The sequence below is a fragment of the Taeniopygia guttata genome, chromosome 2 (assembly GCF_048771995.1).
Source record: "Taeniopygia guttata chromosome 2, bTaeGut7.mat, whole genome shotgun sequence".
NCBI classification, from domain to species: Eukaryota; Metazoa; Chordata; class Aves; order Passeriformes; family Estrildidae; genus Taeniopygia; species Taeniopygia guttata.
This window is the reverse complement of record NC_133026.1, coordinates 34,512,281-34,531,084: the sequence shown is the minus strand read 5'-3', so window position 1 is coordinate 34,531,084 and position 18,804 is coordinate 34,512,281. Positions and strand designations below refer to the sequence as shown.

Below are 18,804 nucleotides of genomic sequence, written 5' to 3'. Positions count from 1 at the left end.
AATACACAGCAGGGTCATCAGACAGTCCACACTGCACAGAGCACCATGACTTCTCCTTTGCTGCCCTTCCAGACAGGTGACATGTTAATAGCTGATACCAGACAAGTGAGACTCTGATCCCCTGTGGAATGCAATCTGATACCCAATGACTTTCAGGCCACGCTGCACAACGTATGTTACACGTGTTTTTATAAAAGAAATAGCAGGGATGCATTTCTGCAGAGGAAAGATGGAGTGTGACAGTCTGTTATCATCTGCCCAGCATCTTGCCAGCATGGCTAGACACTATCCTAGGACAACACTGATGGACTTTTCCTAAAGTCTCCAGCCAGAAAAGGCAGGAAGGGAAAGAGTGAAGACAAGTCCATCCCAGCATCTAAAGCAGGCAGGCAAAGGGAAGAATCTACCATGCTTTATTCTGACGGTCTGTGGAGCTGCACTTCCCAACACTTCTAGGAGAAAGTATGAGTCAGAAATCCTACGGGAACTCCTGCAGCAGCACAGCTCCCTGCTCAACCCACACCTCCTCACCAGAGCACTGCGCAATCCGGTCCATATGGTGTATCTGCACTGCAACGTGGGCCAGCCCGGGTGCGGCCCAGCGCCGGGCTCTCAAATGATAAAGGTTTAGCCCCTGAGCAACTGCTGATGTTTGAGCAGTTGACTGAGGAGCTCGAAAATCACTTAGGGGCACTTAGGGAAAACCTGTGAATAAAGTGCAGGAATATAACAGGTCAACATAAGGTGGCTTTGCAGAGGGCTACCTGGGGGAAGGGAAGGCAGAAGCTGGCCACGGACTCATCTTGTTCAGAAAGTGAGCGGGAGGTTTTGCCACCAACCACAGAACAACGCTGTTTCTTATTTTGCTCAGTGAGTCCCCAGTACAGGTTGTTAAAAAAAAAAAAATATCACTAAACTCTCAAAAGCATGTTTAAGGCTGTCTTTAGTTAACCAAGCAAATCTGGAGTTCACTGCAATTCCTGGGGGTACCAATACAGTGCTTCCCTGAGAGACAAAAGTCCCCTTTGAAAAAGGCACTTCTGAGAGTCATCCCTTAGGAGCAGACATCTCGATGCAGAGTCCTCTGAGCAGAACGGGTATCCTCAGGACACCAACACACACCTGGTAGCTCGCATTCATCCCACACCTAAACACAACCAATGCCCAAGCACGGGCTTAGCGCTAAACTCTGTGGCCCACCCTAAGGGCAAAGTGCTCACAGTGAACTCGGGGAAGAGGTACCTTTCCTTGCTCCACATCAGACCTAGAGACTGTTAGCTATGTGGGGGAACAGACTGAAAGGTCTGCAGGGAGACTGACAGACTTAATAAGACAAGCGCGGTGCTCTGTCCTGTAAAGGAAATCCATGCAGGCAGGTGCCCCCAAAGCCCGGCAGTTCTGGAGAGCAGAACCGTGACAGGAGGGATCTGCTGCGCAGGGTCGGGACCTCCGCGGTCCCAGCAAAGGCAGGACAGCCACGAGCCCGAGGGAAGATGAGGATCAGAATCCTGCTGACAAGTGGTAGGATGCAAAGCTGCGGCTCGTTGAGATGAGCTCTGCAAACTGCCTCCCTTAAACGTTTTATTTTCTACAGCGGATTTCCAACAGTAGAAGCTTTTACTCGCTCTGCTAGGCAGAGACCGAACTGCTTTCTTCAAACAGTTTCAAATTCACCAGCCACGGTCGAAGAACCACCCCTTTTTGCCTCTCTTTTCTTTTTGCTCTCTCCGCGCTTTTTGTGAAAGAGACATCCAGTTTCAAGCCATTTAAAAAATATCAAAAAACCCCAGTGGAAAATAATTCGCAGCTGTGATAATATCACATTTTTTTAAATACCGTAATATAGTTTTACTTTTAATAATAAAAGATAAAAAAGGGGAGTCTGTGAATAATTAGAGAGTGCAGTCTGAAGCCAGTTACAGTCACTGCAATTGATAATAAACTTAAAGCCCCTTGACAGCAGGTAAATGCTTTGCAACCCTGACCCCCTTCCTCTCACATTACTTAACAACCCTGCAGTTCCAGCATTACATCACCGTCCAAGCGATTGGTTCCCGCATTTTAACTCTCTCCCTGTCTCCTCCGATTAGGAACAACATAATGATGGAGGGGGGGGACACCAAACCACAACAAACTACCAAACTTCTCTCAAGTTTGCTGTGCTCCTTGTTTGGGTTTGGTTTGGTCGAAAAAACAGCTTCTGCTCCTAAGAGCTGAGGATACACGCACCAGAAAACAAACTCTGTAGAAGTGGAAAAGAGTGGGAAAAGGGGACTCGGGAGGGGAGGACGAGAGGAGGAGGAGGAAGGCGAGGAGGAGGGGGAAACTATATAGAAATCAGAAAAGGAAAAGAAAATTAAAAACAAACCTCATGGACATCACTGAGCCTGAATTCCCTGCTGAGGTGCAGAACATGAGAGCCCTGGAATGAGTGTATGTAGAACTTGAGCCAAAGCTTAACTAGCCCGAGTGAGTCATATCCTTCCCATTTGATTCCCGTCCAAGCGATGATGTAATGCCCTGGCCCTCTCCCTCGCTCCCGCTCGCTGCACTACCTCCCTCCTCCCCTTTTCTCCTTTTTAGCTCAGTACTGGTGAAGTCACCATTTAAATCTGGCAGCGCTGAAGCAAAAACTTCAATGTAACCAAAACAGCCCCAGGCCAAGTTCCAGACGTACTGAGACTCGGTGGTGCAATTGCCATTGGAAACGAGTAAACAGAGAAAGAAACAGTGCTGCCTGCGAAGGGCCTGCGCAGCTGCCGGCCGGAGCGCAGGAAAACCCTGGGAGCAGGCACGGGGCTGACAGGACTGCCGGGGGATCACCGGGAGATCCTGCAGCGCTCCCGAGCCCGCGCCATCCGCGCTCCGGGAAGGTCCGGCCGCTGGAAGGGGAAGGAGATGGAGCCTGAGCTGCGGAGGGCAGCGGGGAAGCCGGGCAGCAGCGGGGGTGCCCGGGGCTCTGGGAGATGGAGAGCGCCGCTTTGCAGGTTGTGCCTCAGACCGGGATTTCTCTGCCTCAGCAGAGCACAGCTGGAATTGAGTCCCAGGTTTTTGAAGGAAAACGGCGGGGCTGTTTATTGCACCGTCCGTATGCCTCCGTATCCAAACACACAGGTGCAAGGCATCTTCTTTCCCCAGAACAGAATAAAGTACCAGAAAAGCCATACTGTGCAGCAAGTTTAGAACTAACTCACTGCTGTGCTGCTCTTATTGCCTTTCCGGTGTTTCCCTCATAAGTCTGGTTTATTTAAGCGTAAAGAATGTTCCTAAATGGAACTTCTAATAAACTTTTACGCACGCAAGGATAAGCTATTGTGGTGTAAAGTGCTCTGCCTTGTCAAAGTGCTCCTGATGCTAAATGCTGCAGTGGCTGTGGCTGAAATACCTCTTATGTCCTCCCCCACAGAGGGCTTTCTTACTGTTCATAACTCCCAATTGATTGTAGCAATGCCGTACCAAGCAGTTGGTCCACAAAAGAATGCAAAACCTAAGTAATAATAATAATAATAATAATAATAATAATAATAATAATAAATGAAAATGTCTAAGCACACATAACATCCCTAAGCAATTCAAAGACTAATAGTTTTGACATCCAACTGTGGATATAAGTATTAATGACACGTGAAACACCATAGACGTATCTGTCTCCTTTCTTTATAGATCAAGAATTATTTCACAAAGCCACTTCTCCTCATATCTATGAGTGAAACTCAGTTTTCCAACACTCAGTGGATGCACTTATGCCCCTCAAATTTAGAAAACAGTAGGAAAACAGGAAAGTCAGTGTGCTTCCTTTTCTTCCTTATGATGATGTGAGTTTATGGGAAATCAATTTCTATTGCCTAGCAGCATTTTACCACACTGGGGTTTTTTTGGGGTGGGTTCTTTAATTGATTACCGCAGCAGTGCAACAGAGATTATTAAAGTACCAAAGCCTCCTCCTGAGAATACTCTTACAGTTTTAAATTATTTTTAGAATATATATAGTGTCGATATATGGTTTAGAATATATATAGTGTTGATGTCTATGGATCAACACTATTAGCTTCTGTCATAGTTTGATCTTGAGTTCTAATTATTTATTTGCTTAAGATATACATGATTTTTACAGACAGAATGAGAGGAAAAGAAAACTAAGGGTTTGTCCTATTCAATTTAAAAAACCACAGTTCTCCACAGCAACCTGACCTGCTGGATGACATCCTCAATAGATACTGATGCTGCAGCCACTCAGAGTGACACCTTTATCAAACGAGGCAGCTCTGAATTAGAGGTGATCAGCCATAATTATTACTGGCGCCACTGAAGCCTGTGGCTTGACAGCATCAGATGTGGTTGTTATAAAGTTTGGTCCATTGTGTCAATGGCCTGTATAACTCATTTATGTCTGAATTACCAGCTATTGATTTTTTGTCTTCTGTCATGTAATAAAATAAAAGTTAGATCATTCCTAAAGCCCTCTTTTAATTCCAGCTTTGCCGATAGTTTCATTTTAAGCTTATCCCACTTTTCTCTATCCACTTAAAAAAATGAAAGTTCTACCCCTTTTTCTGTGCATGTCTAAGAGGTCATCTTCCCTCCTTCCTTCTTTTTATTTTGTCTTCTTACATTATGCTTCTGCTCATTCAGTTATCCACTGATATTGCTGTAAACTTTGTTTTGGGCCCAGGACAGATCCCCGTCTCAGAACACAGGAATGTGGCTACAGCTCAGGAATGACTTTAAATCCCCTTGTCCAGCTTTGCAAAGAAGCAAGATGCCACCTAAAGAGAAAAAGGATTACCTTGGGCAACTCAGGTTACTATGAGGCTGCTTGAGCATATAATACACCCATTCCTGCAGTCTTTGGGCCTCTTCTCACTCTTCTGAAAAACCCACACTTCTACCACTATAGATATTCGAAGCAAAACGCAACCAAAGAGATTATGTAGAAGCCACAGGGTAGTTCATTGTCCTCCTGAGGCTTTGAGGATTTGCTTCATAAGTCTTCTCTTTCCAAAAGAAAATTTTGTTCACCAGAAGCAATAGCAGACCTTTGCCCATCTGTGAGCATCTTAACCATAATATCACAGGAGTGAAAGGGTGTGCATGGAAAAAGGCCTTTCTAACTATTACTATGTTCATAGACACAGACTCAGAAGAATTACTCTGCTTTTAAAACAGTGTCTTATACAAGATATTTCTAGGAGTAAGAGCATTTCTGAAATGAACAAGAAAGATCAAAGCAGTCTGAACTGCATTTCTAAATTACATGTTTACGTTGAAATCCTATTTCAAGAAATTGTTTTAAAACAGACATCATACTCCAAAGGAGTTAAAAACTTATTTGTTCTTGCTGATGGGAAACCAAAAAGTTCTTTCCAGGCAGGTATTTCCAATGCCTATTGATTTTTTCCTTCCCCATAACAGGAAACACAGTTTTCCCCTTTTCCTTCCTGTGACAGAGCAGTTAATGATAAAGAATGTCCTGTGCTCAGAGGAAATTCCACTTGCATGCAAGAGCTCCCTCTTTATCTGTTTACTGGTCTGTCTTTTCATTCTCCCCCCCATTCCAACCCCAGCCTTAAATTTCCATGTTCATCAAGAATAGGGCTGTTGTGATGAGAGTTATAGGATGTTTTAATTCTAAAGGGAGCCTCCTTCAAACTAGGGCCCTGGCCAGGACAGTTATGACTCCAGCTTAGCTGTCTAGTTCAGGAATTCTTGCAACACCCTCCCTGCAGAATGTTTCATCCTTGGGGAAAGGGTGGTGGGGCACACCACAGATGTTTGGTGTAACTGAGACTTGACAAAAATCACTCCTTCTGCTGAAAGTTTCCAGTCTTAACAACCAGAAAGCTCTGACTTTTAAGAGTCCAAACGTCAGAGTGCACTGGGATTATCCCAAATGCATATTGTAAAAAGGAACTGGGTGTACTGCAGTTGAGATTGAGGATGGACAGATCACAAGTCCTACACACATTTTAGGTGAGTGTGTCTCATCCAGCCCTTGAGACTGACTTTTGCCTATGTCAATCAGTTGCCCAAGGCATCAGTAAAGGCCCTGTGGATAAAAGCAGCATAACCTGATTATTTTTTTCCTCCACTGCTTGGCACTTAAAGAGGCTTGATTAAGAAAATATTCTGTAATAATGGTCCTGCACTCAGGAAAGTCTCATTTTCATTCTGACATTATTTTTCATTTCTAACCCAAGAGCCTTGCAGTCCCTGTGGAATTAAAGAGGCCAGATAATTTCAAGGTTAAATAAGCTTTAATGACTATCACATGTATGGAACCTTAAACCCAGTATTAAAAATTATTTTTTTAAAGTGGCATCTCTTCCTTTTTTAATCTAAAATAACCATCCAGGTGGTTTCCTAAGGATTTCTTTGCAAATTGTTTCCAGTGAACCTTTTCAGTTACAGACCACTGCAAACCCATGTGGTGGTATTCAGCATTTAGTTCAACTTGGGTGTCCCATGTTTTTGTAGTGGACAGAGGGACTGTCTACACAAATGTCTGCACAAGGGAAGCTGTCTGTCCAGGCTAGTTGTCACTAGCAAGGACATAAAAATGTAAATATCCACAGTTTCAGAAGAAACTAAAGTAAAGCAATGCTAGGAGTGGATTCTTCAGGTTACTCATAAGGAAACGGGATACATGTTCCCAGGTCACTTTGGTTCTTCAGAAAAAGACATTTTTTGTTTAAGAAGACTCAGATCAAAGTGCTCAGCATTGAGCCGTATCAAAGGTTTTCCTATGAACTCTCCAAATTGTAATAAAATAAAGTATCTGGAAATATCCTTTGTAAGCACTGCCCCAGATTTATTGAACATAAGCACTGGACTGGACGAAATCTAAATGAAACCTGGAACAAAGATCTCCCACTCTCACACACATGCTCAAACATATTGCTCTGAAAATATTTAAGGAAGAAGAACTGCCAAAGTTTGGGTCCAACTTCTCTGGAGACAGAAATGTGCAATGGGCATGATGGCCAGTAGACTTCCTCAACACATTTTGGCAATGAATCTTCAAGAATGATCTCAAGAAAAACTTTCCCACAAAGTTTTAAGCACATTGAAGCTACTTGGGATCATGGGGGGTTTATGCTGGGAGCATTCAACTACTAGGAAATAGAATAGCCTGCTTACTTTATACTCACCAAACAGCCATGGGCCAGTGGCAAGTGGCAAGTGGCTGACCTGGAAGTGAAGAGCTTTGTATCCAGTTACATATCACTGAGTCATGCAGTGTGATCAGCCTCCTCTTTTATTGTAGCTGTAAACCACAAATACCCAAGACAGATAACATAGCAATTTATGCAAAATAATTAATAACATTTTACATTTCAGTAGAACCTTCTACCCTGAAGGATCACAAAGCATCTTGAAAGACACATGGTGCAATTAACCCCCAACATGGGAGATCGCAGCCAGCCAGCCGATGGCACAGGAGTGTAGAGGGGAGATGTTGACTAAGGACAGAAGCGAACAGCTGCAATTAGGTAAAAAACACCGTGTAATCTTTGATATTCGTGCATAATGAACAGGAGGTTCCCTTCCCCCACTGCAATTCTAATTACTCAAACAGATAATTAGTATGGGCTGGTCAAAATGTGGAGCCACTGCTCTTTTTAGACTTGCTCAGAGAAGATTTGCCATACATCTACACTAAATATCTTGACCCTAGAGCTCAAATATCTTAATCTTTAGTTAGAACTCTACAGGTTTTGTCTTGGACACAGTGAAAACTTTATCACATATAGCTGCATCTCAAAGATTGCAGCAGGAAAAAGGATCTGGTTTTGATGCTCTTTCATTTTACTTCTAGCAGACAGAAAAGTAAGCTGAAATAGCAGAATTTGGATTCAAAGAGCAACAATATGTGCTATAATTGAAAATATTTTCTCTGAAGTACAGTATGGTAAGCACTGAAAAATAAATAGTAGAGCTCTAAAACAAATTTCAGAACTGAACCAAATTTTATTCTTCCCTTAAACTGTCATCTCCATGCATTTTTGTTAGCTTTCATCTTTATTTTTCAGCACAATAGCAATAATTAATGTTCTAATGAAGTTTTTTTTTTTAATAGGCAAGTGTCTGGAACTCAGTTCCAGCTGGAAAAGGGGAGCACTCAGACTCAGATCAACCTCATTAGAGCAGGACAAATTCAGTGTTATTTAATAAAAACATACAGAAGATAACTTGTTTTAAGATACGCCCTCTTTTGTTAGTAATCCAGCTAATAGTGCAATATTTCCTCCTTGAAAATTAACAGCTATAACAGTCCACTAGGAAATTTTTCTGGACTCTTGCTGAACAAGTCTTGCTGAAATTTTTCTGGACTCCTGCTGAACAAGTCTTGCTGACTTAAGCTTTGGAGTTCCATGAATTACAAGTAGCCAAGTAATTCTGTTGATCCTGGTTCATCCTCACACACAGGCTTTACAGCATTCAATAACTATCAGGATGATGAAAATTCATTATGCAGGAGGTACTATTTTCAACTTGACTTTATCCAAGTATCTGAAATTACTTGACACCTAAACGCCAGCCTATTCTTGTGCAAATTAGAATTTTTTATTGTTTCGTAAAAAAAATCACACAGGTCTGCAGCACAGAAACTGAGATGCAGCCACAACCAAGGGCCAGCCTGCAGATCCCTGTTTGCAGTGACTCTTGTTGAAACATACTGTGATGTAAAGTTTCCAGTGTTACAAGTCAGACATAAGACTTAAAACTCTGTATCTGATAATATAAAGCTATTACATTGTTAGATATTTTAAAAGGAAATCATTAAAGTATTTTCCTTTTTTTCTTTTTTTTTTTTTTTTAATAGGAGTAAACCAGGAAATCCATTTCAGTTTCTTTCATAGGAACTTCTCCAGCCACAGAATCATTATCTGATAGACCCTTTCTGAAATCAAGTGAGGTCCATCTGTACCCACTTATGATTTTAGGATTTACATACTTGTTTAGTCTTCCAGCGCTTTTCTTCTGAAAAAAAGTATGGCTATCTATTAACTCCAAACATATTAAAACGAAACAGATCTCTTGTAGACACTCAGATAAATCCTTTCAGGACTGACTTGAAAGGATCAGAGTCAGAGTTATACCACTAGTTTTACTGTGATGCTAAATGAAAGAGAAATAATTTGTAGCTTAACTTTCACATTCTGTGGTACAGGATGATGCTTTAGTTTCAACATCAGTTTCTATGAATGAAAACATACAACTTTTCCATTCTTGCGTAAAAAAACCCAAACTCTGGAGTAAAAAAGTATCTGTACATACTCTGAAGTACACAGTGAGCGTACTGCTTCTACTAGACTTACAGTCTTCTGCTTGGATACCCTCTAACACTAGCTTGTTCCTGCTGCTGTACAACCCCAAATGGTCCTGCTTGTCCTAGTGACTGCAGCCCATACAAATGAGGCACTTCTGTAAATTCTGTATTGGAAAAAGTGCACCAGGCCGAAAAATAATCCACAGCTTGATTTAAAGAAAAACAGCAAACAAACTAAACTTTAAAGTTGTTTAAAGAGAAAAAATATATTTATTATGGAAACAGGATAAACATTAAAACAATGATGACTAACTCATCTGAGAACCTGCAGAGTTCACTCTAGCCCAAGACATAAGTGAACATTTCTGTGATTGTAACTGAATAGTTTTGATGCAAGAGAGCAGCCCTTCAGTCAGTTTCTCCTTTTAGCTGATATCTGTCCCCTCAGTTCTGAACTTTCCAAATCCTCAGCCTTTACTCTTCCTCTCTTGTCTGCCCAAAACTTTATCTTTCTTTCTTCCTTTCGAGTAGAATGAATTTAATTTCTTAAGATTTAGAATTCTTCTACTGTCTTAATTCCTAATGTTCAAGCTTTTTTGTGTTAATCATTCTTCGTGGAATGCCAACCTGAATTTAGCTTGAAAACACTTCAGGGCTGATATATTCCTGCAATTGCTTCATAACCGGAACATATGTCTCACCACCCTGCACGTCAATAGTTGCAACATCATTTTCTCTGGCTTTTACCAATGTAATTGTACCTCTTTCATATCTGCCCAGACTCCTGCTGCAAGGACCTTTTCCCAGCCCTTTCTGCTGAACGTGTCAACCCTCTCTGTGTATCCCTTAATTACCTAAGTTTTCCTCCTGCAACCTTCCCTGCCTTCGTTATCATGCTTTCATCAGTATTAAAAGTTAGATCCAGATAAATTCATCATGCCATCTCACATTTCCCATCCCTTTTGGAAAGCCATCTTCCTGATAAGTGTTTTTTACAAGTACTAGTTCCTAGGAAATGAGCAAATGATCACAGAAGCTTGCTGCCACTCCATGACCATTTATTCCGATCCATGAGCCCTCCTCCTACACAGACATTTCCAGATGATGAGCTCCCAGCTTCTTCTTCTGCTTCTAGAAATTTTTATTAGTCCCCCCAGGCACAGCCTTGCATTTTTAAATACTGAATTTCATTCCATTGCCATTACTTCAGTACTCAAAGCTCATCCATGTTTTTTGGGTTGGTTTTCCATTTTTGTTTTCTTTTGTATGATATCCAGGTCTGTCTCAGTATTGCCAATGTCTCCAAAGCCTGCGTCACCAGCAGGACTTGACATACTTTCACTACCATCATTAATGAGAACATAACACTAAAGCAAATCGGGACTATACTGGACACTGTGTAGCTCCACAAACAGCCTCCTCCTTCAACACCACACAGTTCTCTCCCCCCCCAAGCAAACTCATCTTAAAGCACATTGAGTGAAACCTACCTGTCCTATTTCCTAGGACAGACTCCTCCGCATTAGCTGCAGTTGTTGAGCAGTCTGCAGCTGTCAGCAGCTTTTACTGAGTGGGGATTTGTCAGAGCGAATAGCAGGGCAGGACAAAGATTACCCTTATTTACAGGTTCACTCTCAGCCCTGCCTGAAACTTCTCTTGGCTGACAGAGTGCAGTAAGCAACTTTTTGTAAAAAAATTAAAGAGGAAAAATGTTTTAATTACAATGGAGATAAGTAGTTACATTAATACTACTAGAATATTTAAGCAGTATTTCAGATGTCTGCTGGCACTCAGCACGTTTTAGAGAGGAATTTTACATCTGTGCTCCACAGACCCGAGAAACTGCCTGCACTGCGTACCATTTTGCTCCAGTTATGCTTGTTATTAGGCAGTGTCATTATGTACAATTTTCAGTGTTCCTAAAAGGGATTTCAGTAATGTCACAGGAAAAAATGGATGGTTTGTTTACTTGATTAATGTCGTGATCTGTGATTACAAATCTGTCTACTGTTGCTTTCACAGGAAATTATTTCAAGAACTTCACTTCTGGGTGTTGCTTAACATCCAGCACTGACTCCACTATAAACTCATACACATGATTTATCTGGTGGCCAGCATGTGTGGGAGGAAAGATCTAGGAGTCTGACAAAACTCTTTACTCCCTCTAACTTTCAGGCCATCAGATGTAGAAATCTAAATTATTACACTCCTAAGCCTGTTTGTAAATCCTCAGTGAATGCCAACAATTAATATTGACCTAAGTGGGTGCAAAATGAAAGTGATTAGAAACATCTTTTTTAAAAAAAAATTATATGCACATATTTTACTCGCTTTAGATGTTAAACCAGCTGATTACATCATACCAACACAGTAAAAATTACTCTAAGGTAACCTAGGAAACTGTTTTTACTAAATAACAACTGAGTCCCTTCATTTAATCTCAATTCACACAGCAGACAAGTTCAGCTGAGTCTCCCTTCCCAGCGATCTCCGTCGGTTTGCTCGGAGCGGCCGGGATGCTCTCGCCGTTGGTTCAGAGGGCAAAGCTCTCTGGAGACCGCAGCAAGGCTCTCAGATGAGGGGCCCTTGTCTGTTGGATGTGCTATTCTTGGTGGCTTGCCAGCAGCCCCAAATTTGGCAAGGTTCAGAGCACAAGTTACAGTCTGGTTGCTTGATTATCATGAATGTTATTATTTTTATTGGTCAGTTAATATGTCTTCACTTTCTCGTGTTTTTATTTTGCTTTGATTGTCCGTGTTAGCTATTCTGTCTCCAGCCTAAAGACACATAAAGGTGGGTAGCCCTCACTGTCATCACCTAACTTTTACCCAGGACAGCTTCGAAGATTCTTGGTCCTCTATATTTTGGAGTCAAGTCAGAAAATTTCTATTCAGTTGCATCTCATTCCTTAGCTGGTCAGAATTTCCATAGTGCTCAAACAAAAACATATTCGATATTTGCAAGTACAGTAAAAGAAATGCAAGCTGCAGCTACCCAAAAGCAGCTCCAAGGATTTAGTCAATCTAGAGCCAAAGCAAAACCAGAATTAATTCTAGGTTGTGACTGCTTTGATTTCACCTGCCTCTTTCTTGTGCTCATAATACTCATATGTAGGGGCAAATCTCTCAAAAACACACATCTAGATAACAGATACTATCATACACAAAGCATTATGCATATCTAATAAATGTGATTATGTAAAAAGATAAAGTTGACTTTTTTAAAAGATGCAGAATGAATGACATGAAAACTTATGTTGACAGTTATATCTTCATTTTCATTCTATCTCCCCTTTTTAGTTAATTTTTAAAACCTCCAAAACTTTCCCTTTTTAAGCTGAAATATAGCAGGCCTGGTCTTTGCCAGATAATGAATATTTTTTAAAATATTTCCTTAAACAATTTTGTCTGTCTTGAATAAAGATAGCAAAACGTGTAAAAAGTGTTTCAGTCAGATACCCTGGGAACAAAGTTGAACTTTGCCATGCAAGCAGTCCACTAAAAAATGTTTAAAAGGGCATTGATAAAAATTAGATTTTATTTGGTGAAGCCCTTCAAAGTTGTGCTTTCTTGAGGTCAATTATATTTTCCCCAGGTTTTCTCACTAAGCTTGAAATCATACACCTAAGAAAAAACAATTCCATTTTTCATTTCAGCTAACCTGGCTTCTATAAAAAATTTATAGAAAGAAAAAGGTCTGTAAAGTGCAGCATACTAGTGAACTTAGAAAAAAGCACAGATGAGAGATGGGCTGATGCACTGTCTGAAACACAGCTCAGCTCATTCACAAGAAATGTTTTCGTATAAGAGCTTTCTGTTTTGTCTTCTTTACACATATATTTGATCTAACCTATTGGATCTCCTCGTCTATGATACCAATCTTATTCTTCCTGTTCTCACTCAGCCTACTCTTGGCTACTTTGTGACCTTTGCAGTTCTGCTCCCTTCCACCCCTCTCTTCCCTTGCAATAAGGCTCCTTGAAGCCTCATTCTTCCTGAGCAAAGCCTCCCAACTTAGTGCACCAGACCACTGCTCTGCCTTTCTCAAATCCCACCCAAGTCACGTCTTTCATATTGCCTCTCTGCATTGAGTTAATAAGAAGCAAAACCAGCACAAGGAAACATCTGAGTTATCTTCTCTGCCTAAACGTATTTCCATTGAGCTAAGCTTTCTTTCCTCCATACAAATCTGCTCTTGCCTCTCACTCAGTAGCCTTGCAAAGAAAACTATAACATTTGAAAGTAGCCAGGCCCACTGTAACTTTTCAAACTGCTTTTTAAAAAAGCTTTTTTTTTAGTGTGTGCCAGGTAGCGTAGGCAGCAGGCAAAAAATGGACTGAAGGGTCATAGAAGGGAGGTAAATAGAATAAAATAGTATGGATCCTTTCTTTCATCAGAATAGTTTTAATGACTGATAAAATTCATATGGTTTACAGTCTAAACTGTTGCTAAAAATGTTTTTCAAACATTTACCACAAGGTGCCAGCAGTTCTTTAATGCTTTTTTATTTTGAATTCCTGCTGCTCACACTCAAAGCAGGGGTAGAGTGAGGCAAAGACTCTAGATAAGGAAGTCATAAGTGGTATTAATGCCAGGATCAGAGATTGTTCACAGAAGACAAGACATATTTTAGGGCTAGTACCTCTAAAAGAGACCAAAAAAAATTAATGTCAAGTTTTGTAGTTTGGACAGATGTGTAAAGCATGCTAGCTTGTAATTGTTGGGGTTTAGCTGTACTTCTAAAACCCGATCAACTGTAATAGTCCACCCTATAGTGAGGATACTCAGCTACCAGTGTCTGCTTTGCCTAACTCTTATCCCCTGCAAAAGTTAGAGAGAGGAAGCAAATATCACATACAATATAGCGGCATCCACTCTCTTAAGTTATAACTCTTCCTGATATTGGAAGACTTGGACACTACTGCTGTAAGTTACCTACTGGAGGGGGTGGTGCGTTGCCTAGAATGAGAAAATGAGGTGTGTTATTGCAAAAACATCTACCATTTGTGAATTTATTAATAATAAAATATCAGTAAGGACTTACTGCATTCAAGTTGACCATTTATATTCCAATTGATGTAACCTGTACAATGTTTATCCCAGTATTCACTTCTATTAGATTTAAACCATGTTGTTGAAATTTAGCAACATTTAAGTATCAAAGCCAGACTTTCAACAGTTAAATCAGAATAATTCAGAACTTAAACAGCAGAACTTAAGAGCTGCCTTCCTGCTCTGTTTTATTACATTTTCAATGACACAGCTATATGTGAATGGTTATTATAAAAATTACCTCAAGGTATACATACATGTTATATACACTCCATTAAGTCTTAATATTTTATACATATGCAGCTCTTTCCACTCCGAAAGGCTCACAAAGCAATTTACAAACAATATATGCAGAACTAACTTGAGACATTTAATGCAATATGGTCTCCCTTCATAGAGATACATGACTAAACATCCCCAATGAGTAATATGGCCAGCAGCCATAACAGCCTCAGGCTGTGATCTGGTCTGCTCTCATAAGCTAAACAGGGTTGGTCTTGGCCAAATGCATTTGGGAGCCCTCCAAGGAAATCCCAGGGTGCTTCAGGAAGCAGAGCTGGTGATTCAGTAGGTGGCACACTTCCCCTGGAGTCAGCTCTGAACCAAGGATTCCAGCAGGAACCTTGGTAGGTGCAGCACCATTAACCAAATGGAATTTTAGGCAGGATCCTCTGCTGAGATGGGTCATTTGTCACACTGTCATAATTTATTAGTGATGCTGTGGATTCCACAGTTAAAAACAATCTTCTCTGCAGAGTTCCCTTGGTTTGGATAAGCTGAAAAAAAATTATTTCTAGCTTTTTCAGTGGCAAACATTGCGTTTCAAATGGGGACCATCTGTAAGTGTTGCTGGACTTCTTGGTGTTCACAAGTAGGAAATGAATTTTTTATTTCCTACCCAAATTTTTGAACACAGGTGTATGAATCCTTTCCTTTGCTTCAGTAGGTCCCATTGGAAATACCACATCCACTTTTAGGTACTGTTCCTAGCTAAAGGGGGCATCAGGCAGAGGAGAAGCCTTGGGACAGCTGGAGAAATACTCCGAAATCTAGAAGATGACTAAGGATGGACTGAGCAACCTGGTTGTTCTATTGAAGACAAGGCAGAGGTGAACATAATGAATTTTCAAATACACAAGAGACTGACAGACAGAAGAAATAATATCTCTCTCCATTTCTATATTAAGTAGAATCAAAAACAAAAGGAACTTTTGCTTTTGCATCAGGGAGGGTTTGGGTTAGACTGAAAGAAAAACTTGTCTCAAAGTGAATAGAGTTAAGCACAGCAATAGGATGTCTGCTCTACATTTCTGGAAGTTGTCAAAAACACATTAAAGATATTTCTGTCAGAAATGATGTAGATGTTACTTAATCCTACTTTGGGCAGAGCACTGGATGAACACTTGAAGTCCCCTCCAGCCATATAGCTCAATGATTCCATAATTTTTATGAAAGCAAAATATTTATAGCTTTGGGATTACAGATTTCTTCCTATTTATATTAACTCTAAAACAATAATTCCACCCCACCAAAAAAAGCCTAAAAGACATGACATTAAATAGGCTTTAAAAACTGTGCCACAGTTTTTGGGGGATGACTGCAAAAATTTCCCATTCTTAAGATTTCTAAGCAAGATTCGGTTTGCGATCTGGCTCACTTGGCTTTTTCTTTACATAGATGTAACCAGTGTTTTCCACCATTCTTTCCTCAAAAAGTCCCAGGGAAGATCTGAGTTTCACATCTAAGTCAATAAACAATGCCACAAACAACGAAACATGTATTCATGTTTGTGAAAGTGTCAGCTTCTTTTTTATTTGAAGAAGAAAAATGGGAAAATATGGTAAAGGGGGAAAGGACGACATGCCACAATGTTTATGTATGACCTCAAGAAATACACCAACTTTTCCTGGGAGTTTTCTCATCAGCTGGGTACCAGTTTAGCTGCTAAATTCAGGGCAGTTTGGATCACCCTCCTGGAACTTAAATGATGGTGCTGGTATTAGCTGATTACCCTTTCAGCTGACAGGGCCTCTTGCACCCTGCATTAAAAAGCCTGGGGATGAACATACTCCCAGAAAATACATTGCTACAGTCCAGGTTAAACTACCTTGAAACTATCCTTCCTTTCTCTGTTGATTCTTTTTTGTTCTCTTTTGAACAAAGACCAAAAAAGTATAAAGTTACTCAGTAATAAGGATGGTTGGGGGGAAAAGCTTTTGCCAAGTTATTTTGTAGGGAAAGCCGTGTGGGTTGATTGCTGTCACACTGGAGGGAGATGAAGAGGCAGCATGAAAATGTAATAAGAAGAAAGGTTTAACACAGCCTGAGCAGTGCTGGCATGTGGCCCTGAGAAAAAACACACTCTTGGGTTGGGATGCTGAGTACAGGGGTCCAGGACTGCAGAAGGGAAGGCATCCTTGGTCCTTTGATTGCTCCCCATGCTCATGCAAAAAGGACCTAATTTCCTGCAATAAATACATACACTTCAAAATATTCCTGATCCCTTCAACAAGTCCTTTTCTAATTCCAAACTACAGCACAGCCTCCCTGGTTTTGCTTGGCAGTCCGTGGCAAAGCAGAAATAAATCCTGAATGTCAGGATTTTTTAATAAACATAACCTTTAAATGAGTTTTTCCTACTATTTAAGAAAACAGTTTCAAAATGCATATAGGACAACATGTATCTGTTAATCTCCTTTCTTTGTTCACAGGCACGTAATCTTATTTGTTAGAAAAACAGGCTCACAGCAGAAAGCATAGTTTATTCTTCAATGAATGGCTCTTAACTAAGATTTACAGTACAGACAGATTACAAGTTTACTTTCTCCACAGAGTGAAGCACAGAATTGAGCCTTTCTAAACAAAATAGTCAAACAATTCAAGAGTGTAAAGAAAGAAAAGTCTCTCTTCTTGGCTAGACAGTTTTGATGCCTTAATGTTTGTAACATTTTAACAGCTGTGGGAAAACTGACATTAAAAAAATACTCAGCCCAGAAACAAGGTCTGTGTACAACATCTTTGAGCTCTTATATTTTATTAGCAATTTGGATTCATTACTGTTTTAAGGAGGAAGGAAGGAAGGTAGATGTTTCTGAGAGCTGTTTCTCTAAATGTATTAACCAGAGATTTCCAGGCACAATTTAATATAACACAACTCAATCCTTAAAAACTGGCAAAGGGGTGAGATGTCACCATTTATCCCTTCATTGAAATTCATGCTCTAACACAAGAGGTCAAAGCAGGTATTTGAGCAATCTTCCTTATGAAAATGAGATAACCTCCTTTCATCCCAAAGCCTGCCCTGATCTTGCTCCCCCCTCCCTTCCATCCTGATGCCAGGCAGCAGCTCACGGGTACCACTCTGTCACCTTCCTTTTGAATTATGATGCTCTGAAGGAGTGCTGTAGTATTTAATAGCCTGAGATCACAGGCTCTCCTGACACACTACTTAACCAGGTTCTGCCTTTCGTTCTGTGTGCTCATTATTTGCACATGGTCTATGACATCCAGGAAGAATATGTTATCACACAAGTCCTCTCTTCTCCCACTCTTTGCTCTTCCATTATATTTATCTCCTTTACCTAACTGGTTCTTGTCTACACTGTCAATTTTGTAAAAAAAAAAAAAAAAAACAACCAAAAAAACTAAAAAACCAAAACAAAACAGAACAAAAAAAACTTCCCAAAAAACAACCAACAACAAACAGCATTTGGGAAGCCCTGCTCACTAATATTTTAGAAATCCTAAAGTGACCTTTAAGCTTTCAAACAAACACTGAAGCCTGAAAATGACACGTTCTGAAGCTCAACAGTCACCTCCTGATTATACCATTAGAAATCCCTCAAAGTCTGTGTTCAGACTTCATCAGTCTCAACTAGTCAGACCTCAGGGTGGAGAAATGGACATGATGAGTGTTCAGAAGTATTGTACAGGGAGTCACTGAGAGAATGTCTTGTGGTAAGAGAGTTTTAGGGGAGTAATTCTGCTTAATTACAGACATTGAAGCTGTGCTTTTGGGACTGAAATAAATAAGGTAGTTAACAAGCCAAGACACAAAATGCACCTCTTTTGCCCTTGTAGACTCTGAGATCCCAATTTTGTTACACTTTAATTGGCTTTTTTTATTTCTAACATCTAGATTTCTCTCCTCGTTAGAATAGAACTAAATAGCAAAATGTTATTTTATTATTTGACTATATTATAAAATCACTTTTTCCTGAGAAGGAAGGGTATCAATTATTCCTTTAAGTAAGCCAGACAGCTAACACAGAAAAATACTCTGCCTTTAAAAACAGTTTTCATTCAAACCATGGGTATCATATCCTCTTGTGCTGATCACAGAGGATCCCCTTCAGGGAAGACCACAGCTCTGGATCAAGCAGCATTGGTGAAGCCCTTAGTGGGACAGTCCTTAAAACACCAAACAGCCCTAGGAAATAATCCACATCCAGAGGAACATCCTCTCAGGTTGGCAACTAATGT

The 18,804-nt window shown here is 40.4% G+C and overlaps 1 protein-coding gene across 5 annotated transcripts in view; it reads right to left on the bottom strand.

The window, feature by feature from the left end:
- The window catches only part of CREB5 (cAMP responsive element binding protein 5), a 257,668-nt gene that overhangs the window by 100,610 nt on the left and 138,254 nt on the right, over positions 1-18,804 (bottom strand). Inside the window, exon 1 of one of the 5 annotated variants that reach the window (XM_030264903.4) lies at positions 2,369-2,524. The exons of the other annotated variants lie outside the window; for them this stretch is intronic. Coding sequence (XP_030120763.1) covers positions 2,369-2,415 — 47 coding nt within the window. The 5' untranslated portion in view covers positions 2,416-2,524. Of the gene's footprint in view, positions 1-2,368; positions 2,525-18,804 lie in introns of those variants that run through there. 5 annotated transcript variants of the gene reach the window in all.